Below are 23,902 nucleotides of genomic sequence, written 5' to 3'. Positions count from 1 at the left end.
AGGGTGCATATTCCTGCTGGAAGTAGCCATCAGAAGAGTACACTGTAGCCATAAAGAGATGGACGTAGTCAGCAACAATACTCGGGTAGGCTGTGGCATTTTTAATATTACTCAATTGGTTCAATGACACGCTTACATTACTGAAACAAGAACGCAGAAGAGCTGAATGAGCCTGGAGAAGGAATTCAACAAAGGAAAACCACACAAACTACTAAGTACTCACCTAGAAATGCCACAAAGCAATCTTCAAAGCAAAAAAAGAAACCTCCTCTAACACCATCTCAAAAGCCATAAATTGCCCCTGCAAAATCTTCAGACTATGAACCCCATCTGCCTAGAGCCTCCAGCAAAGGAAACACAAGAATTCTGCAATGAACTATCTGATTTTTTTATTGACAAAATCACAAACCTAAGTGAAATAATTCAGCAGAAAAAATAAAATACAATCAACCTCACTCGGCCAGAGCAAGAAGAAAAAAGCCATATAAATATACTCTACAATCAACAGAATTTTCTCTTGGTCCCAACTTACCATCGAAAGCACCAAAATCATCAACAGACGCCTCCGAGACAGCACATCACCAACTGACCTTATTTCTACAAAACTTCTTCTTGGCACCCACCATAACACACCTCATAAATCAATCTTTCAAATAAGGTATTGTTCCGATCTCCCTCAAGCAAGGCATAATCGAACCCCTCCTAAAGAAACCCAACCTCGACCCCAAAGACCCAAACTACCGCAGACCAGTAACAAGCCTCAACACCATCTCCAATATAATTGAGAAAGCAGTAGTACAACAGCTACAACTCCATTTGGACACCTACAAACGCCTAGACCCTCTACAATCTGGTTTCCGCCCAGGCCGCTGGACAGAAACGGCACTTCTCAAAATATTGGATGACGCCCTCGAAGCAGATGAGGGAGAATCATGTCTCTTGGACCTCAGTGCAGCTTTTGACACAGTAGACTACAAAACTCTGCTCACTCTTCTCACAGAAGTAGCCGGAGTGACAGACTCTGATCTACCCTAGTTCGCATCCTTCCTAGAGAATCGATCCCAGACAGTGAAACTCTAAGCCTTCACTTCGGAAGCACGTACAATTACATGTGGAGTCCCTCAAGGATCACCGCTGTCACCCGTGCGCTTCAACATCTACCTCCGCCCACTCCTCAATCATCAGCAAACAGTACCTGTTCTATCACTCCTACGCCGATGACACTCAACTTTACCTTTGCATCACCAACAAAAAAAAAATACCACGCACTAGAAAATTGCCTCTCATTGATCGATAATTTGATGACGGAGAGCTCCCTCAAACTTAATGGATCAAAAACCAAAAGAAAAACTCTAGGACCGGTTATAATGGCCCGCAGGCAGGGCGGAGGGTGCAGCGGAAGTGGGGGGAGTAGATTTCCTTCACATGCAGAGTAGCGCAGGAAGCGTCTGTCATAAGTTCACTTCTCTGTCTCACGCTGCGGCTTCTCCCCGCCCCCCGGCGGCCCCCCCTCTTCTCGTCCATCCCAGGTGATATCACAAGCAAATGGAGATGGACGAGAAGAGAGGGGCGGGGCGGGGAGCAGCCGCAGCGTGAGACAGAGAAGTGAACTTATGACAGAGACGCTTCCTGCGCTACTCTGCATTTGAAGGAAATCTACTCCCCCCCACTTCCGCGGCACCCTCCGCCCTGCCTGCGGGCCATTTATAACCGGTCCGCGGGCCGGTACTTAGAGACCACTGCCCTAGGGTGTCTGCTAAAAAAACATATGTAATGTTTGGGGGTTCTATGTAATTTTCTAGCACAAGGATGATGATTTGTACATGTAAGAGAGATCAAGCAATGGTTTTTAACCACTTAACGACCGCGCACTGTATATATACGTCCTGTTTTTAAAGATGGATATCTCGGCAACAGCAGCAGCTGCCACAACCGAGATATCCATCTTTAGTGTGAGCGGTACTGTAAACGATAATGGCAGCCTCTGCAGCGGATTCGCCGCGAGATCGCCGTTATCGGTGGCGGGAGAGGGGCCGCCGCTCTCCCGCGCCCTCCGCCAATTACCGGAGCCGTCGTAGCGGCGGAGGCGATCGGGGCCTGCTGTGTGGGGATGCGAGTGAGGGCAAGATGGCCCCCACCCGTCCCCATAGCATTGCTGGGCGGAAGTGACGTCAAAACGTCAGTCCCGCCCATGCGTCTTAAAGAGACATATTTTTTTTATTGTCATTTTTTTAGATGACAACATTTTCATTTTTTTTTTTTTTTTTTTTTGCATTTAAGTCTAAATATGAGATCTGAGGTCTTTTTGACCCCAGATCTCATGTTTAAGAGGACCTGTCATGTTTTTTTCTATTACAAGGGATGTTTACATTCCTTGTAATAGGAATAAAAGTGATACATTTTTTTTTATTTCCGTCTAAAAAATTATAAAGTAAAAATAAATAAAAAAACATTTTTTTTTAAAGCGCCCCGTCCCGACGAGCTCGCGCGCAGAAGCGAACGCATACGCGAGTAGCGCCCGCATATGAAAATGGTGTTCAAACCACACAAGTGAGGTATCGCCGCGATCGTTAGAGCGAGAGCAATAATTCTAGCCCTAGACCTCCTCTCTAGCTTAAAAAATGCAACCTATAGAATTTTTTAAACGTCACCTATCAAGATTTTTAAGGGTAACACACCATCAGGCATCCTCAGATCGTTCAGATAATCGGGATTGTTTTCCTTTAGCTCTCGAACCAATCTCATATGTGAGAAGTTATCACGGTTCTTCAGCCACTCTCTACTCCATAACCTTCGGGGGCTCCTCTGCTTGCTGTATAGCCATCACTCCAAGCATTACCATGGCAATGGTCCTCTCATCCATATCCATATTGAAGGTGGTGCTGATGTAGGTGATGCAGTAGAGATGCTTACTACGCACAAGGTTCGTTCTGACGAACACCCGTTGCTTCTCTTGGTGTATACGTAAACCACAGGAAGCCAGGGAGCAGAGGTCAAATACATTTTTGTCACTTCCTTTTTTATGTGCAAAAACCACATGAAAAAAACGATACGTTAATGTTCACAAACAATTTTTCCATCGCAAATCATGTAGCTGATGGCGTGATCGTTTGCTCTCAAAAAAGTATGTTTGTTTTTCAAGAGCGCACTCAGCTGATTTTTCGTATAGTGTATGGCCAGCATTACCGTGTGTCACTGAGCTTTTAGCTACTGCCTGCTCCCATTAAAAGTACTGTGAGTGGGTCTGTTACAGATGCAAGCTTTTGGGATTCTATAGGTGTCTACCTGATTTATTTATACAGTTCTGAAAATTGGTTCTATAACCCACATATTTATATACAAAGTTATGGGGAGGCGTAATGAAGTGTGTGTTTGTTCCCCCCCCCCCCCCCCCCATGAGTTTTTCTTCTGATGCATGGTAGTGGTAAAATCTGTAAGAAGCAAGGTATCAAAGTATTTTCCTGTAAAAATGTATATTCTTAAATTAAAATGTTTGTCGCTGATAAGATTTTTTATAGTTTAAAAACCCAGCTCATATTATGATTGCGCATTGATTTTATGATTAATGGTAGCATAAGCGGAGGATTATTTACTACCAAAGAAGATAATCTAGGGAAGAGGGGTTTTATTAAATTGACAGATCCATGGATTGCATAAAAAAATGTATAAAAAGCTAAAAGCAGGACAGCACATGACATGATATAGAAGTGGTGTACACGGTAACTATTTTTTTTTATTTATTTTGCAGAGCTACACCAGATTTTGCACTCGTCGGTTTTAGTAAATTGGCCCAAACATTTACAGTACCGTTTAACCTCGTCAGCCCCGGTCCATTTGGCTGCCAAATGACGGGCCACTTTTTGCGATTCGGCACTTCGTCACTTTAACTGACAATTGCGCGGTCATGCGATGTGGCTCCCAAACAAAATTTACGTCCTTTTTCCCCCACGAATAGAGCTTTCTTTTGGTGGTATTTGATCACCTGTGCTGTTTTATTTTTTTGCGCTTATAAACAAAAATAGAGCGACAATTTTGAGGAAAAAAAAGCAATATTTTGTACTTTTTTGCTATAATATCCCCATTTTTTTTAAGCTTTTTTTTTTCTCAGTTTAGGCCGATACGCATTCTTCTACATATTTTCGGTAAAAAATAAAAATCGCGATAAGCCTATTGGTTTGCGCAAACGTTATAGTGTCTACAATGTAGGGGTTATTTTTTATGGCATTTTTATACAAAATGTTTAACTTGTTGCAGCGGTCTGCAATTTGTTTTTTTCCTGTGACTGCGCCATTATGGTGGACACTTGACACTACTATTTTGGGAACAGTCACATTTATACAGCGATCAGTGCTATATAAATGCACTGATTACTGTTTAAATGTGACTGGCAGTGAAGGGGTTAACCACTAAAAAGCAGGAAGGGCTTAAGTGTGTCCTAGGGAGTGATTCTAACTGTTAGGGGGCGTGGCTTACTGTGACACGTCGCTGCTCCTGATGAGAGGGAGCAGACGATCAGTGCTGTCACCAGGCAGAACAGGGAGATGCCTTGTTTACTAAGGCATCCCCCCCATTCTGCCGTTTTGTGACCTGATCGCAGGACACCGGCGGACATTGAGTCCATGGTTCCCGCGGGCACGGTCATGGAGACCACGGTGGACACGCGCCCCCCGCTAGGGCGCAGAATTCAAAGCAACGTATGCCATTCTGCCGACGTATATATGCGTGAGGCAGTCGGCAAGCGGTTAAAACATCTTTTTTTTTTATTATAACTTGACATAATCCTTTTTATGATCATGGAGGGATCATACTCTTGGTACTGCTTTGCTGCACAACTTGCATGCTATTACTGGGAAGGGTTATCCTGTCCAATCCTCCTGTAGTTCACAGTATAACCCAAAGGTGAAAGACATTTGGGGATTTTCTAAAACTGGAGAGTGAAAAATCTGTCTCTGCATGGTAGCCAATTGGCCTCAGGTTTTTTTTTTTTTTTTTGGTTAAAGATTATTTAAACAAGCTGCATTTGGAAGCTAATGGGCTACTGTGCAGCTGCACCAGGTTTTGCGCACTCCAGTTTTAGTAAATGAGCCCCATGGTGTACCTCAATAGATTTCTCAAAAAGGAATTTACAGTCCTTTTTTTTTTTCTTCTTTTACTTATTAAACAGATTTAACATGCTGTTGTTTTTATATATAACCATCCAAAAGGGAGAAAGTTCATTTAATTTCGTGTTTTTATTTACATGGATTTTTAATTTGACTGCTACAATCCAGTATTTTAACACTTGATTTCTGACTTTAATTTGGCTTGCTTACCCTTCCTACATGTTTCCTTCTGGCGGTTCATATTGTCTTTCCTGAAATGTCAGCAGAGGCCTGACCTTTTGGTTGCATTGGAACAGGTATTTTCAGTGCTCAAATGCCTCAGAGGAATAAAATGACTTGACTAATTTTGTCTGCACTCCTAATTTTTTTGTACAGTACAAACTTTGTCTTCAACTGTAATTCTGTTTTTTTAGGACTGTAGCACAAGTTACCTTCATATATATATATATATATATATATATATATATATATATATATATATATATATATATATATATATATATATATATTTTAAAAGAAAAATTTACTTTTAGAATGTTTTTTTTATATGCCGTGATTTAAAAATTCAGGCATATACCGCGTACAGACGATCGGATTTTCCGTCGGTAAAACCTTTGATGGTTTTTCTGACAGAATTCCACTCAAGCTTGGCTTGCGCACACACTCCGTCAAGAACGCGGTGACTTACAACACTACGACGAGCTGAGAAAATGAAGTTCAATGCTTCCGAGCATGCGTCAAATTGTTTCCGAGCATGCGTTGGAATTTTGCATGTCGGAATTGCATACAGACGATCAGATTTTCCAATAGGAATTTTTTCTGTCTGGATATTTGAGAACCAGCTCTCAATCTTTTGATGGCGAAAATTCCAACAGCAAAAGTCCGGTGGAGCATACACGGTCGGAATTTCTGTTCAAAAGCTCACATCGGACTTTTGCTGTCGGAATTTCCTATCGTATGCGGGGCATTAGACTTTTGGCGAGTTTTGTTGACCACTTTTGTATTGTTTTATACTATAACACATGGTGAAGTTGCAACGTTACTGGTCTTATATTCTCTACTGTATATTTTATAGTGTTTGTGGTCATGTGTCCATGGATGTGCATTCTTTTTTCTACCCGAGATGCGCACATATGATATAAAGACCTTTCAAAAACCCTTGTTTTCATCTGCCTGGACTTATTGACCCTGAGTCTGGGTTCACACTGCCACAACTTCCGCTCCGTCATCCCTGCATGACTTAATCGCCGCTTGCATACGACTTAAACAGAAATCAATGCAATTCCTGTTGAATTTGCACCAAAATTACTGCAGATAACAATCGCTACTTTAAACTCACGTTGCATCATTGTAAACCAGGCCTGATTTGGGCCCTTTTCACATTGAGGCTGTTTTCATGCGGTACAGCGCTGAAAATAGCGCTGCTATACCGCATGAAAAAACCTGCCCTGTAGTGTTCAATGTGAAAGCCCGAAGGCTTTCACATTGAATCCAAAAGTCCTGCTAGCCGCATCTTCACCGCGGTATAGGAGCGGTGTGTTCACCGCTCCTATACCGCGCCTTCACATTGAAATCAATGGGAAAGCACGGTAATCCCGACCGCAATGCTAGCGCCCGAATATCGCGGAAAATACGACGGTATAGCCACGCTACAAATGGCGCGGCTATACCGTCACCGGGGCTCCACGCCTCAATGTGAAAGAGGCCTTCTATTGTCATCTATTGTTAAAGAGATCATCTATTGTTAACCACTTAAGGACCGGACCAATATGCTGCCTAACGACCCAAGGTGTTTTTACAGTTCGGGACTGCGTCGCTTTACAAGACGTGGCTCCCAAACAAAATTGGCGTCCTTTTTTCCCCACAAATAGAGCTTTCTTTTGGTGGTATTTGATCACATCTGCGGTTTTTAGTTTTTGCGCTATAAACAAAAATAGAGCGACAATTTTGAAAAAAATGCTATATTTTTTACTTTTTGCTATAATAAATATCCCCCAAAAACATATATAATTTTTTTTTTCCCTCAGTTTAGGCTGATACATATTCTTCTACCTATTTTTGGTGAAAATCGCAATAATCGTTTATCGGTTGGTTTGCGCAAAATTTATAGCGTTTACAAAATAGGGGATAGTTTTATTGCATTTTTATTTTTTTTACTACTAATGGCGGCGATCAGCGATTTTTTTCGTGACTGCGGACACTTCGGACATTTTTGGGACCATTGGCATTTTCACAGCAAAAAATGCATTTAAATTGCATTGTTTATTGTGAAAATGACAGTTGCAGTTTGGGAGTTAAACACAGGGGGCGCTGTAACATTTAGGGTTCACTGTGTGTGTGTGTTTACAACTGTAGGGGGGTGTGGCTGTAGGACTGACATCGATCGAGTCTCCCTAATAAAAGGGATCACTCGATCGATGCGCCGCCATAGTGAAGCACGGGGAAGCCGTGTTTACATACGGCTCTCCCCGTTCTTCAGCTCCGGGGAGCGATCGCGACGGGGCGGCTATAAACGAATAGCCGCACCGTCGTCCCGGATCGCTCCCCGAGGCTTACCGACCGCCGCATGTACCGGGGGGGGGGGGGGTCCCCGATCGGTGTGCCTGTCCGTGCCATTCTGCTGACGTATATGTACATGAGGTCGGCAAGTGGTTAAAGTGGTTTTTATTTACTTGAATGCAGTCTACATTTAAGCAGTGCTTGACAAATTTGCTTTGAATCTAGGAGCCAGCTTTTTTTTTTTTTTTTTAAATAGAACCAAGATTACAGGTAGTACATGTTACATACCGTATTTATCGGCGTATACCGCGCACTTTTTTGCCCTGAAAATCAGGGCAAAATCGTGGGTACGCGGTATACGCCGATACCCGCTTTCCTGCACCGAGTTTGAATACTGCGCCGACATATACCGAGCGCAGTACACTTGTGTATTGTCGGGCAGTCTCGGCTCCTCCCGCGCTGACGTCCTGGACGTACAGGACGTCAGCGCGAGAGTAGCCGAGCATTGCCGACAATACACGAGTGTACTGCGCTCTGTATATGTCGGCGCAGTATTCAAACTCGGCGCGGGAAACGAGTGGCGAGGACGCCGCACCCGACGAAGAGGACACCCGAAGCCGCAGACGGACGCCGGACCCGACGAGGCCGCCGCGCAAGACACCAAAAATGTAAGTACAAAAAAACTTTTTTCCACGGGATTCGGGGCAACTTTAGGAGTGCGCGCTATACGCGGGAGCGCGCTATACCCCGATTAAATACGGTACTTCCAAAGATAAGCTTATCGTTTTACACCTTTTGCTTAATGGCAGTACGGGGGGGGGGGGTCTTGTCAGGATAATTCTGATCATTGGAAAAGAGCAGGCTGAGTTCCCAGCATAGCTGGAGAACTGACCACAATGTGTTTTGTTTAGTGTGGTCCATTTTTATTTGGAAAGCAGAGGTACTGGCAGAAACACCAGGTCTCTTAAGTTCCAAGGAGATCTGATTCTGAATTTTATGCTTTAACTTATTTTTTTTTTTCTTTTCATTTTGTTTCATTGTTCAGGTCCATGAGCGCACAGAAGAAATGGACTTTCTCCTGATGATTGTTCGCAGACTCTTGCGCACCAATTCGCGAATGGTTAAGGTAAGCAGTATGTGGCGGTAACATGTTCTTGGAAGGACGGGGGGATTTATTCCCAAAAGTTAAACGCTCATAAGAATAAAATGGTAAACATGCTTATCGTATAGTGTAGTATCCACCATTTTTCTCTGCCCTGCAGGAGCTGCCTGGGCTCTGGACTGCTGGGAATCGTGAAAAGGAGGAATGGACGCCCTGTTCAAAAAAGTGGAAATACACACTGATAAAGGCCTTTAGAGCAGGGGTCTCAAACTCAAATTACCTGAGGGCCACAAGACAAGTTTTCATATGCCATGGGGGGCCGCATGCAAACTTTCAAACTTCAAAAACAACAGTACTGGTGTCAGCGAACACATTATTAACCCCCAGCACTGGTGTCAGCGAGCGCATTATTACCACCAGCACTGGTGTAAGTCAGGGTTTGACAAATTTGCTTGGAATCTAGGAGCCAGCTAAAATAGTTAGGAGCCAGAAAACGCACCCCGTCCCGACGAGCTTGCTCGCAGAAGCGAATAAGGGGAAGAATATGGCAGTGAAAATAGTGTAAAATGACATTAGAATTGCTGTTTAACTTGTAATGCTTAACTTGTAATACCAACGGCCACCACCAGATGGCGCCAGCTCACATCTGGTGGTAATAACTTGTAATACCAACGGCTCACCACCAGATGGCTCCAGCTCAAAAAAAAAAAAAAAAAAAAATTTTTTTTTTTTTTTTTTTTTTGCTCCCCTCACTTCCACCCTGCCTGAGGGCCATTTATAACTGGTCCGCGGGCCGCAAATGGCCCGCGGGCCGGTACTTTGAGACCACTGCTTTAGAGGGAGCAGGGCGCTCCGAGCATGTAGCCTGTTCGTCCCTAGCCACTCTTCCTCTCTTGGTAACGTCACGTCCACTGGTGCAAGCCAAGCTGGTTGGCATTGACTTCCTGGTTTCCAATGGGGCGTCCATTCCTTCTTCAACAATCCCCAGCGGTACAGACCCCAAGCGGCTCCTGCAGCACAGAGACTAGTGGTGGGGATACTACATTATACGATGAGCGTGTTTTCCATATCATTCTTGTGAGTGTTTTTACCTTTGAGAATAAATTCTATGGTTTAATGCTGCACGTTTTTTTTTTTTGTTCAGCTTTGATTAGAGAAAGGCGGTTAGTGTATCATAATTTAAAGGTTAATTTCAGGCAATGGTTTAGACATGTTTCAATGGATTTAGTCAGTCTTTAAAACAAGCCACCACTGAACCTTTGTAGGCACTGTGGAGCATTTCATCCTCTGATAAATTCATAGCAGAAGCACTCAAGCCATCTACAAATGGTACATAAGAGTGTGCACCCCTAGAAATTCAGTCTTCAATTTTATTGCTGTTGTATGACCATGATAAAGAGAACAGACACATTTTGGCACGCAGGCCATGTTCACAGCACATTTGGAGCTCTTGTACGGGTTGATCCTGCTGGATGGTGGTGATCCATTATAAAGTGGCCATCTTACTTAAGGCCCATTTTATTAGGCTTCTGGTGAGTTTATGCGCATGTGCATCACACGGTGGATTGCGATTACTGGTCTTTTTGGTGGAAGGTGCACGCTAGGATTACCACTCGTATACACCATTCAACACTTTGAACTGTTTACATCGACTTTACTACATATAAGACTTTTTTTCATCAGTGTTTTTTTTTTACCACTGGTCTATGACTATTTAATTTTTAGCACTGTGTTGTGTATTTTAATGATTCAGACACTGGACTGTTTAATTGTTATATATATATATATATATATATATATATATATATATATATATATATATGTATATATTGTGACAGGAAGTCAGGTAAATCTGGGGGTGTTGTCAGACGGGAGATACATTTCTGCCTTGTTTAGAAAATTCACCAATTACTATCAGGTGTCGGCTGCAGAGGTAGCCAGAAAGGTTTAAGGACGTTGGATAGCTTCAGCTATTCAGAATGGAAAACTTAAGGCCTCTATAAGTTGTCCAGAGGATTACTACTGAATGCTGCATCCTGAGGCTTGTTGAGTTAAGGAGAGCAGTGAGCTGGAGGTGAAGTGGTTGTTGATATTTTTTGCTGTGTGATAAAAAAATCAAAAAGGCTATTGTTTTCTGCTGGAAGACCAGCAGTGTCTGCCCAGCAGTAAGCTGTGCCAGACTCCATAGGTAGGTTCCTGTGTTGTGAAGGTAGACGGCCCAAGTGGCCAGGGTTTATTTTATGTTTTGTTTTGTTTATGCTGTTTTGATGCTTGCACTTGTTTCCAGCAATATGGAAGAATAAACCATAACCCTTGTTTTTTTTCAACCACCCACGGCTGCCTCTCTGTATAATTCAGTGTGTAGTGAACCCACTCAGCTAACCCCTTACAATATATGTGTGTGTGTGTGTATGTGTATGTGTATATGTATATATATGTATATATATATATATGTAAGAAGGCTGGCCGCAGGCCAGCCTGTATTTGTGGGAGGAGTCTGAGGCTATTTAAGACTCCCTCCCTGTCAGGGCTGGGTCGCCGTGGATTTCTGGGTCCCACCCACCCATTCCCTCAGCTTTTTCATATTCTCATTTTACTTTTCTTATTCAGGGTATGCCCACTTTCAGGCGTACCTACGGCGGGCCAAATGGCCACAATCCAGGCCATTGGTTATTAGGGTTATCGCATCCCTTACTCGAAGACTTGAAGACTCTGATCACAAATATATATGTGTGTGTGTGTATATATATATATATATATATATATATATATATATATATATATATATATATATATTTATATAGTGCAGACCAAAAGTTTGGACACACCTTCTCATTCAAAGAGTTTACTTTATTTTCATGACTATGAAAATTTTAGATTCACACTGAAGGCATCACAACTATGAATTAACACATGTGGCATTATACATAACAAAAAAGTGTGAAACAACTGAAAATATATTTCATATTCTAGGTTCCTCAAAGTAGCCACCTTTTGCAGCAGGCACATCTCTAGAACTGGTAAGAGGAGACTGTGTGAATCAGGCCTTCATGGTAGAATATCTGCTAGGAAACCACTGCTAAAGAAAGGCAACAAGCAGAAGAGACTTGTTTGGGCTAAAGAACATAAGGAATGGACATTAGACCAGTGGAAATCTGTGCTTTGGTCTGATGAGTCCAAACTTGAGATCTTTGGTTTCAACCCCCGTGTCTTTGTGCGACGCAGAAAAGGTGAAAGGATGGACTCTACATGCCTGGTTCCCACCGTGAAGCATGGAGGAGGAGGTGTGATGGTGTGGGGGGGCTTTGCTGGTGACACTGTTGGGGATTTATTCAAAATTGAAGGCATACTGAACCAGCATGGCTACCACAGCATCTTGCAGCAGCATGCTATTCCATTTGGTTTGCGTTTTAGTTGGACCATCATTTATTTTTCAACAGGACAATGACCTCAAACACACCTCCAGGCTGTGTAAGGGCTATTTGACCAAGAAGGAGAGTGATTGGGTGCTGCGCCAGGTGACTACCTCTTGAAGCTGATCAAGAGAATGCCAAGAATGTGCCAAGCAGTAATCAAAGCAAAAGGTGGCTACTTTGAAGAACCTAGACTATGAAATATATTTTCAGTTGTTTCACACTTTTTTGTTATGTATAATTCCACATGTGTTAATTCATAGTTTTGATGCCTTCAGTGTGAATCTACAATTTTCATAGTCATGAAAATAAAGAAAACTCTTTGAATGAGAAGGTGTGTCCAAACTTTTGGTGTGTGTACACACACACACACACAGAAGTTCATCACTACCAATTAGATGTTCTCTTCAATCAAGGTAAAAGGGTAACATCCCTGTGTGTATAATATCCCTACACAGTGCAATTTATAATCTTCTAAAAACAGATAAACATATATAAACCGGTTATAAAAAAATTACTGCACTAGATATTGGTCAGATATAAATATTCTGGACAAACAGAGAGAGAGCGATCCCCTATAAAGTTGTGCTCAGTCTGTCCCACATAGATGTACACTCACCCCTGGGTTTTGACCACCTATCGCTAGTATGGTCTCTTGGGCATGTGGGGATACCCTGATAAAAATCCTTTAGGATGGCATCTTTACAGTGACATATACCTCATACGGATGGATAGGAATGACAAAAACTGGAAAATCCTCATTGTGCAATGTCGTTTTGAAAAAATGTATTTGCTCCACAATAAAAATGGCTACGCTTAGATTTGAAAGTGCCTGATAGTCCTGGCCCCAGGCATATATTGCAGGCGATTTAATATGGGTAATCTGCCCTTCAGTAGAATGCCCATGTGCTCGGCGTCTTGGTGCTCAATTCCCGGGTATTGTTTGTTTGGGCGGAAGTGTGCAATGACGCTGTATTACCTCAAAGTTTTGGCTAATCGCAAAGCCATAATCGGGACTATCAGGCACTTTCGAATGTAAGTGCAACTATTTCTCTTATCGTCCATGGATGGACACAGCTCCTTAAATCTTGACAAGTGGGTTATGTTCCCTGTTTACAGGAGAGGACTAGGCAGAAACATGTTAGATTAATAAATACATGTTACATTAACAGAGTTGAACAGCCCCGCCCAGGAGGCGGTCCCTCCAGACATAACCCTCCTCACTGCATCATGTAGCCTCAGTTTCGTTCTGCCTAGCAAAGAGGACGACGTATAGCTCCCTTTGGGCCCAGCGCCCTGAGCAGAAATTTTATTTTACTTTTTCTTGAAGAATCTTCTTTCAACTGTCGGCTGAGAGACAGGCTGGATAATATAGTTCCTTGTAGTCTACTCAGTCCGACCAGCAAGCGTGGGCACACCTTTGCAAAGAGGCTGGGTCTGCCACGCCATACCCCATGACTCCTGGGGTGGCCGGTGAGCTTTGCTCCGAGGTCCACATATGACTGGGCTGTGGTGCTGTCTCACTCACAGTGGACCGGGCCGACAGCTACCTCCATTGGGGTTGTAGTTCTGTCAGGAATGCGTCAGCGAGTCCTCGCTCGGACGGGTAAGTACAGTCCCTCCTGCTTCGGTGGGTTTGTACGGCTGGGGTTCGGGGGTCCTCTTCTCCTCCCTTCCCTGCTCCTTTTCCCTTGCTGCATTGCGATTACTATTATCAAGTCCACGATTCGATTCGATTCCACGATGCATCACGGTCGGTAAAGCACTGCTAAAACTAGCATCGCTTTACCGCTACCACCCCAGTGTGAAAGTACCCTTAGGTATTAGATGTGCAAACAATAAGGTGAGAGCACATCTAATACCTACAGAGAGTAATGGAAATATGGAGTTTAGGTGGCTTAAAATGGCTGGCAGCTTGTGCTGTGTTGGTTAGATTTCTGATGGGGAAACTGCTAATGAAATATGCAAGCCTGAAATGGATCAAACCTGAGCTTTTTGGTAGCATCTTTTAATGAAACCGACCCATTGTGAATGAATGTTTTTGTCACATTGTGCATGTATTTTTTTAAGAAACTACTATGTTGGGTTGGGTAAAGCTAGGTTAAAATTACCCGGGTTAGTATTGTAAGTAAATCCATTTGTTCCCCGTAGGCTAGATGGCATTCATCCAGTGACCAGTGTAATGTGTTGTGATTAAAAGTTTTCTCATGTTCACTTGAATTAATTTCTAAATTTTGCCCTGGGCTAGTGGCAATATAAAATTGTTTGCAATGAATTGAGCTCTGGCTGAAGCACCAAGTAAATTCTGGATTCCTATTATTGCCAATATTTTGAATGCTAAAAAAAATTCCAGTGATGCAGGTTTGTTTATACGTAAATTATCAAGAGAATTGTATTTTCTGAACCTTTCTCATTTTCTGATAGGAATGGTACATTGGCCATAGTATGTGTAGGTATGAATTTGAGATGGGAACTTTAGATTGTAAGCTTCTTGAGGTTATTGTCGGCACTATACAAGTACCTAAAAATTAAGTAAAGTTGGTTTATATATATATTTTTTTTTTTTTTTTTTTTGCTCAACGTTAACTTTCCTATATTATTTTTAGAGTATTAGTAAAATGCTTTACCTCCTGGGGTGAAAAAAATTCAAAGCACAGACATTTTGTGAGTTTTTTTTTTTTTTGCATTAAAGTTTAAATGCACATTTTAGGCCTGAAAATTTGTTAAAACCCCCAAATATTTTTCTGAAAGTTGAGACCTCTGAGAATTGGTTTGCAGTCTGTGGTGTACACACATTTCCGGTTGCTGGAAGAGCTTGGGAGTGTGCGTAATCCCCCCCCCCCAAAAAAAAAGCATTGTCCATGGCAATGGAAAGGTAAAAACGTGCAAACCCCCTTTAGCTCGAAGGTTTTATTAACATCTTCATGACCAGACCATTTTTTTTTTGCTATGCGTCATTGCACTAATTTGACAATTGCGTGGTCATATGCAATACTGTACCCAAACTAAATTTTATATCATTTTTTTCCCCCACACACAAATGGAGCTTTTCTTTTGGTGGTATTTGATCACCTCTGGGTTTTTTTATTCTATAGACAAAAATAGGCAGACAGTTTTTAAGAGAACCGTTTTCTGGTTTAACCACTTGCCTACTAGGCCAATTCTGGCACTTCTCTCCTACGTGTCAAAATCAAAATTTTTTTTGCTAGACAATTACTCAGAACTCCCAAACATATATGTTTTAGCAGAGACCCTGAGAAATAAAATGGTGATTGTTGCAACTTTTTATCTTGCACAGCGTTTTCCCTGCAATTTTTACCATGTTCAGAAAAAAATAATAAAAAAAAAAATATTTTTTTTTTGCATAATGTGATAGATGTTATGCTGAGTAAATAGATTCCCAACATGTCACACTGTAAAATTGTGCACACTCGTGGAATGGTGCCAAACTTTGGTACCTAAAAATACCCATGGGCGACACTTTAAACTATTTTACAGGTTACTTGTTTAGAGTTACAGAGGAAGTCTAGCGCTAGAATTATTACCCACTATAAAGCCTCGTATAAAGTCTGTTTTCCATCAGACAAAGCGTAGGACTTTTGTCCGAAGGGCGTTGGCCGTGAACATGTATTGTATACAAACGGCAGAAACACAAAACTACATGTTGTTTCCCCCCCCCCCAGCTCTTTAGCGCCCCCTTTGGGCAACTTTTGCCAATGTGTTATGGTGAGCATTGCTTTTGAGCATGCGTGTTTGTACTTTGGATTTTTTTCTGACGGACTTGTGTACACACGATCGGAAAATCCGTCATCACACATTTGTTTTTGGAAAATCCAACAACAATTGTCCAATGGAGCGTACAAACGGTCGGATTTTTCGACGACAGCCTGCCACCGCACTTTTCCCTTCTGAAAATCAGATCGTGTGTACGGGCCTTTACAATCACGGCAATGGCAACCTCGTGTGGGTTGAACATCGTTTACATATGCAGATGTGACCTACGTATGCTTTTGCTTCTGCGAGCAGGGACGGGGCGCTTGCGCCTGTAAGAACGATCAAGCGATGTAACAGCCATTATGATTGTTATGGTGCAGGTAATTGCCGGCTATAAAAAATATATCTGAATGATTCCTGTAACTGCAGGCATCATTCAGATATCACCACTCAGTCTGCGACGTCATATGATGGCATGCGAGCGAGAAGTGGTTAAAACCCATCTCATAAAATATAAAATCGAATACATTTTTACATGTATTCTGCTGCATGTCTTTTAATACACAAAACCCCAATAAGTGTATATTGGTTTGTGTGAAAGTTATAGCGACTGCAAACTATGGGGTGTATATACTGTAAATTGTGTATATATACAGGTGAAACACGAAAAATTTGAATATCCTGCAAAAATGTTCATTTATTTCACTAATGCAACTTAAAAGGTGAAACTAATATGAGAGAGACTCATTACATGCAAAGCAAGATAGTTCAAGCCGTGATTTGTCATAATTCTAGATTTTCCTAGTAGGTGACGGAAAATATTGATTATATGAAGACAGGAGGCGAGTATCTTGCATTAATCTTTCCACTTTAATGCTCATAGCAGAAACATTTTACATTAAACAAACTTGAAAAACTACATTTCCCATCAGTCCCAGCGTCTGTATAACCCCCGCCCTCTAAGGGTCTGAGCCTATAACTAGGACTGTCCTACTGTAAATCCTCCTCTTTCTGAACGCGAATGCCCAACACCGGACAACTTCAAGGAAGAATTTCACCACGACTCTTCGACCCGCCGGTCAAACCTGCGTCGGCGTCAGCGTAGACAAACTGGAGGTACTCATGTAGTCAACAGGACTCCATCCAGGGAAAAACATAACCACGATTTCGTCCCAACGGGGAAACTCCGGAGTCGCTTCATCAAGCGCCCACAAAATCTGGGGTGATATTCAGTATCCTGAAAAGAGAAGATAAAAGAAACCGTAATAGGGTGGGTAGGGAGGGAAGATACTCGCCTCCTGTCTTCATATAATCAATATTTTCCGTCACCTACTAGGAAAATCTAGAATTATATATCAGACAGGAGGCTCATATCTTGCAAGTTCAAAGCTATACATATACGAACCTCCTGCAATATCAACATATATATCATACATGCTAAAATTCTCCCGAATCTCCTAAACATGGTGAGAGGAGCCCCACAAGTTAAGCAGTGAGAACAGATAAGGAGACATGATCTTCTGGTCTGAAATAGAATTGACGAAAGGTCGTCTCGGAAGACCAATCGGCCGCCAATAAGAGATCTGACAATGATCCCCCTGACGTAACCACCTTAGTGGCCATAGCACCCCTGGTGGAGTGAGCGCCAAAAAGAGATGTATCTATACCCGCTACTTCCATAACTGACCTTACCCACCTGGCTAGGGTTGCTGAAGATACCGGTCTATGTGGATGCACAAAGGATATTAACAACTGAGAGGAGTCTGGAGAACGAAGCGCTGCAGTGAAAGACTCGTATGTCTGAAGACAACGGACCACACAAAGCCGTGGATACGTAGGAAAGAAAGGATAAAAAACTGTTTGTAGATTGGTTTTTGTCCTGCGGACCACTGAGAACCTGACCCCTTCTGGCGAGAATTGTCGCCTAGAAATGTCTAAAGCCCTGACATCGGAAATACGTTTAATAGAAATCAAACATAACAGGGTGGTGAGCTTTAGGGATAGGTTCTTCAAGGTTAACAGATCATTGTCGTCCCACGAAGAAAACAATTGAAATACTTTGGATACATCCCAAGTAGAATGGTATCGTGGACGAGGAGGGCGTTTGTATTTAACGCCGCGCAGTAAACGACATACCAGAGGATGTTTGCCTATAGGGACCGCATCTACCGGACAATGGTAAGCCGATATGGCTGATCTATAGACGTTCAAGGAACTGTAAGACCTCCCCAGCTCGTAAAATTCCGCGAGGAAATTTACGACCGAGGACACAGGGGCATGAATGGGATCAACCTGTCGTTGATCACACCAACGGACCCATAACCCCCAGGCAGATCGATATGCCGATCTAGTCCCTGGGGCCCAGGCCAAGGCGAGAAGATCTCTAGCCGATTGAGAAAGGTCTGTATTTGCTTCTGGCAACCCGAGACCAACCAGGCAAGAAGTGGTAGTCTGTTCTCTGACAGCAAGGGGTGTGGACCCTTGGACGGGTTCGTCAAAAGATGAATTGAGTGCGGGAGGAGTCTGGGGTAGTCGATCGACATGCCCAGGATCAATGGGAACCACGGTTGCGTCGGCCACCAGGGGGTGATCAACGCCACCGTCGCGGATTGATTCATGATGTGTAGGAGAAGTCTGGTAATCAGCGAGAAGGGGGGAAACGCGTAGTGTACCCCTGTCGGCCATATCTGGAGGAAAGCGTCCACCGCTGTTGCCTCCGGATCCGGCCTCCAACTGAAAAAGTGAATCAGTTGTCGGTTGAGCCTGGAAGCGAAAAGGTCTGTGTGAAACGGACCCCAGAGTTCCTGAATTGTCAGGAAAACTGATCTGTCTAACGTCCAATCGCTGGCGTCTGACAGATAACGGGAATTCCAATCCGCCACATAATTGGATACCCCTGGGATGTATTCTGCCACTGGCAGAATGTCCTTGGAGAGACAGAAATTCCAGAAGTCGGATGCAATGTCCGCTAGTATCTTGGATTTTGCACCTCCCAGGTGGTTGATGTATTGCACCGCCGCCACGTTGTCCATGCGTAAGAGAACGCAACATCTGGACCTCCGGGAGAGAAAACTCCTGACGGCAAAGAATGCCGCCAAGAGTTCCAGTGCATTGATGTGAAGAGATGACTCGTCTTCGGACCAAGTCCCTCCTGTGGAGGCCTGTCCGCAACGGGCACCCCAGCCCTGTCGACTCGCATCGGATTCCAGTATGACATCCGGACGAGAACTGAAAATGGTTTTGCCATTCCATTCTATGGCGTGATGGAGCCACCATCGTAACTCCTTTTCTGATTCCGCACAAAGAGAGACTTTGTCCGAATAACCCAGACCTTGTCTTAAATGAAGTGTTTTGAGGCGTTGAAGAGCCCGGTAGTGTAGGGGAGCCGGAAAAATAGCCTGGATAGAGGCTGATAATAGTCCGACTATGCGTGCAAGGGTTCTCAATGAAATCTGTCCCTTGCGCAAAACTGTCCTGATTTCTTTCCGAATCAGGGACAGTTTCGATTGTGGTAATCGTAAGACTGCCTGTCTGGTGTCTATTGTGAAACCTAAGAACTCCATCTCCTGAGCTGGAGCTAGTACGGACTTTTTGAGGTTGATAAGGAAACCTAGATTCTCTAACAGTGACACTGCCCACTGTTTGTGTAGTTCGGCCTGCGATTTCGAGTGGGCCATGATTAAGAGGTCGTCTAGATATATTATCAGGCGCACCCCTCTGCATCGAAGAGCCGCCACCACGGGCTTCATTATTTTGGTGAAGCACCATGGGGCCGAGGAAAGGCCGAATGGCAAACAAGTGAACTGCCACATACGGCCCCACCATAGGAACCTTAGAAACAACTGGGAAGTCTGATGCATGGGAATCGTCAGGTAAGCGTCTTTCAGGTCTATTTTGACCAGCCAATCTCCTTGAGAGAGAAGGTCTCTTAGTAAATGAATGCCTTCCATCTTGAAGTGACGGTACGTCACGAATTGGTTCAACCCTTTTAAATTTATAATCGGCCGATACCCTCCGCCTTTTTTCTTTACTAAGAATAGGCTGCTGACAAACCCGGGGGTTAAGGGGTCTACTTCCATCACGGCTTGTTTTGCCACCAGATCCTGGATCTCCTCGTCTATGAGACGAGTCTCTTGTTCCGAAAACTGAATGGGGTGTGGAAGCGCCGACATGGTTGGGTGAGAGATGAAATCTATGTTGAAACCTATTACCGTCGATAATATCCAGGCGTCTGCCGTAATCGTGTGCCAGACGTGGATAAAATGCCTCAGTCTGCCCCCTATCGGTATATGAGAGGAAAAATTCTGTGGAACACTTACCAGTGGGTGGGCGTGATCTGGGGAAACCTCTGCCCCCGCGTCCTCTCCATGGGCGTCCTCTGGGAGGAAAAAATGGCGCTGGTTGTGCCAGTGGTAGAGCGTATTGCTGCTGCATGGGCGAATACGGTTGAGCTGCTGCTCTAGGGTAGGCCCTGAAATAATTGTTTCGACCGGCAGATCGGCCTCTTCCTCTGCCGGCCCTGCCAAAAACCTTGGACCCTGAGCCTGATTTTTTCAAAGAAGTCTGAGCCTTGTCAAGACTGTTAAACAGGCCCACAAACCTGTTTATATTTTTCATCAGGTCTTCTCCAAAGAGGAGACCCTCTGCAGAAGGACCCGGTTCCGATTCTGCCAAATGAGAAAGTTGTGGATCCAATTTCATAAGGATCGACCTGCGACGTTCTACGGCGCAGGCCGTATTGGCTGAGCCTAGTAGGCAAATAGCCCTTTGTGCCCAACCTCTTAGTTGGCCTAAGTCTACTGGGCCCTCAGTGGAAGCTGCCTGCTCCGAAAGGTTTAGGATCTTAGTTAAGGGGCCTAAAAGATCTAGGATGCGATCCTGTATTGACTTAAATGACCGTTCAATGCCTTTCTTGGCTTGTTTGCCAGATTTGGTCAAATATTTTAACAGCACCGGGTCGATTTCAGGTGTGACTGCTACTTTCCTTGGGATAACGGGTCGTGGGCATTCTGCCCTTAGCTTGTTTCTATTGACCCTATCCAGACTTTTACGTGTCCAATGTTCTATGTACTGGGATACCTGTGGGAGAGGTGTCCAGTCTCCGGATCTAGGGTGAGAGATGCCCTCCGGGTTGAAAAAGGGCTCGCCTAGCGAGTCCAAAATTGTCTCAGCAGGTAAAGCTGAATTAGCCCCAAGTTCTGTGAACTCCTGACCAGACTCTTCCAAGTCGGAGTCATAATCCTCTGATTCTGCGATCAGAGAGCTTTCAGAAGCGTTATCTTCTGAGTCCTCATTAAAGGAGTCCGGTTTAGATCTGTGTGAAGATTTAAACTTTTTCTTGGAAGACTCCTTGATAGTCAAGGGTCGTGCACTCTCAGGGTGACTGGGGGGGCAGGCCGTGTGGGGTCCTGCGTCAGGCATAAATTGTACTTCCCCTGCCGGGGAGTCAGGACAAGCGATCAAGTGCTTACGCTTGGAGAGGGACTTGCCCTTCTTTATTGTCTCAGAATTAGTAGCAATAATGTTAGAATGGGAGGCTAGGGCTGCTTGGATGGAGCTGCTAATGAGCTCCTGTATTTGGACAGCTGTTAAGAGCTGTGGGCCCTCAGGGGTTAAACCTGCAGCAGCATTCATGGGCACATTAGGTTCATCTGCCATGATGAATAGTAGAATATATAAAGCCTCAGTAAGTGAATACCAATTGGTAACTAATTTAGTATTATTCTAGACTATGGTAGCAAGAGTCAAGTAAGGGTTAATAAATACTTTAAAGATACCTTAGGCCGAATGGGAAGCAGACCACTCCTATCGAGTGCTCCGCTCAGTTAATAAAGCAGTAATAATAATAGTAAGAAAATGATAGTAAGAAAAAAATAAGGCTTGTACAGTAAACTGTACAGCAATACCGCTCTCCTCACCGCCCAGCCGCAGACTGGCGTGCGGTGAGGAGAACGATGAATTCAGGCTGGCGCGCAGCCCGAGATCTCGCGAGATCTCGGGTGCGCGGTTGTGATTGGCTGGACGGCGCTGAGGAGAGAGCGCGCGTGAGGTAACGCCCCCCTTCCTCTGCTCACAGCCCGGGAAACTCCGGCTAGTGACAGGGAGGAGGGGGAGCGAGGGGGACAATGGAGGAAGAGACAGCCTTGTCTCTGGGGAAGAAACAAACACCGCAGCGGTGACGAGGGTAAAACAGCCTATGAGGAACCAAGGCAAATATAGAAAACGCAATAAATAGCGCAAAAATAGAAAGACAAGTAATTTTAAATAAAATAAGAGTACATTAGATTAAATTAAATAAATTTAAATTAAATTACTGATAGATATATACAATAAATAGAATATTAATAGAGGAAAAACAGATAGGAACACAGTGAAGATTGTGTCCTATCTACAAATGCTAATAAAAGACAAAAATAATATCAAAGAAATATGAGTAATACTTATCTCTGCCATGAGCAGAAAGAAAGAGGAGGATTTACAGTAGGACAGTCCTAGTTATAGGCTCAGACCCTTAGAGGGCGGGGGTTATACAGACGCTGGGACTGATGGGAAATGTAGTTTTTCAAGTTTGTTTAATGTAAAATGTTTCTGCTATGAGCATTAAAGTGGAAAGATTAATGCAAGATATGAGCCTCCTGTCTGATATATAATTGTGATTATGGCTTATAGCTCATGAAAACACCAAATCCACAATCTCAAAAAATGTCAATATTGTGAAAAGGTGCAATATTCTAGGCTAAAAGTGTCCCACTCTAATCAGCTTATTAAGCCATAACTCCTGCAAAGGGTTCCTGAGCCTTTAAATGATCTCTGTCTGGTCCAGTAGGAATTGCAATCATGGGAAAGACTGCTGATCTGACAGTTGTGCAGAAAACCATCATTGACACCCTCCATAAGGATAATTACAAAAGAAGTTGGATGTTCCCAACGTGCTTTATCAATGCACATTGATAGAAAGTTATGTGGCAGGAAAAATTTTTGGAAGAAAAAGGTGCACAAGCAGCAGGGTTGACAGCAGCCTGGAGAGGATTGTCAGGAAAAGGCCATCCAAAAGTGTTGGACTTTCACAAGGAGTGGACTGAGGCTGGAGTTGGTGCATCAAGAGCCCCCACACACAGTCGGGTCCTGGACATGGGCTTCAATAGCCAGCAGTTGTCTCCTGTCAGCTGACTCTGGGTCACAGTAGATCGAAAGACCCATGAAAGATGTATGGCCAAAAAAGCTTTTGCCAGGCCTCCCTTCTAAGGTGTCATTTGTGACATGACTTGGTGTAGTATGAAACTTTAGTGCAACCCATAACGTTAAACAGTCACCATCCCATGCTATAAACCTGTAGCACCCACAACCTTTTCGGTAGGTGCTAAAATGGGGTTTTTGTGTCTCAGGGTCTAGTATAAACAAATCTAGGCAGGCCTGTGCATTAGGCTAGGCCTGTTTGTTTTGATCTGGTATTGGGAGTGTTTAACCGGTTCCCAACTAGCTCCTGTAGATTTACGTCGGCAGAATGGCACAGCTGGGTAAAGTATCATTATGTTTAGTCTGTTATGGGTAGTCCTTCCCACAGCAACCCTTTTTATTTTTGTTTTATTTTGGGTCTCTTGATTATCCATTTGCATCAACCTTCTTGTTATCACTGTTTACATGTTTTTTATGAAATAAAGTAGTTGTCAACTTTGTCCAATTAAATCGGATTTATTTTTTTCTTTGCTATGTAAATTAACAAAGGGTATAAAAAATAGACGATCCTTACAAAACCTTGATGCTTGCATCTATACAATACTTATTTTGTATGTTACTTTTATTCCCTAGGAACGTTGATTTTTTTTTTTTTTTCAAGAAAAACATGACTTGGTACAACAGATAACATCCCAAAAAATATAAAGTGACTCATTAGAACAGCCAACATCCCAAAAATACCTTATATTAACGCTCAAACAACCACAAATAGAGAGTATTCCTGATCTGTTCTAAAAAATTATTTTTTGACTACACAGATGTGGACACTAGGTGCAGGATACTGATCTTAAAGTGGAGTTCTACCCTGTAATCTTTTTTGGTAGAAAAATCGTCCT

At 43.3% G+C, this 23,902-nt stretch overlaps 1 protein-coding gene across 1 annotated transcript in view; it reads left to right on the top strand.

The window, feature by feature from the left end:
* TDRD9 (tudor domain containing 9) overlaps window positions 1–23,902 on the top strand; it is a 195,750-nt gene that overhangs the window by 57,671 nt on the left and 114,177 nt on the right. Inside the window, exon 6 of the mRNA XM_040333083.1 lies at window positions 8,647–8,727. Coding sequence (XP_040189017.1) covers window positions 8,647–8,727 — 81 coding nt within the window. The remainder of the gene's footprint in view (window positions 1–8,646; window positions 8,728–23,902) is intronic.

Source organism: Rana temporaria, chromosome 13 (genome assembly GCF_905171775.1).
Source record: "Rana temporaria chromosome 13, aRanTem1.1, whole genome shotgun sequence".
NCBI classification, from domain to species: domain Eukaryota; kingdom Metazoa; phylum Chordata; class Amphibia; order Anura; family Ranidae; genus Rana; species Rana temporaria.
Note: the sequence above shows the minus strand (reverse complement) of the source record. Positions and strands in the feature narration are given on the sequence as shown.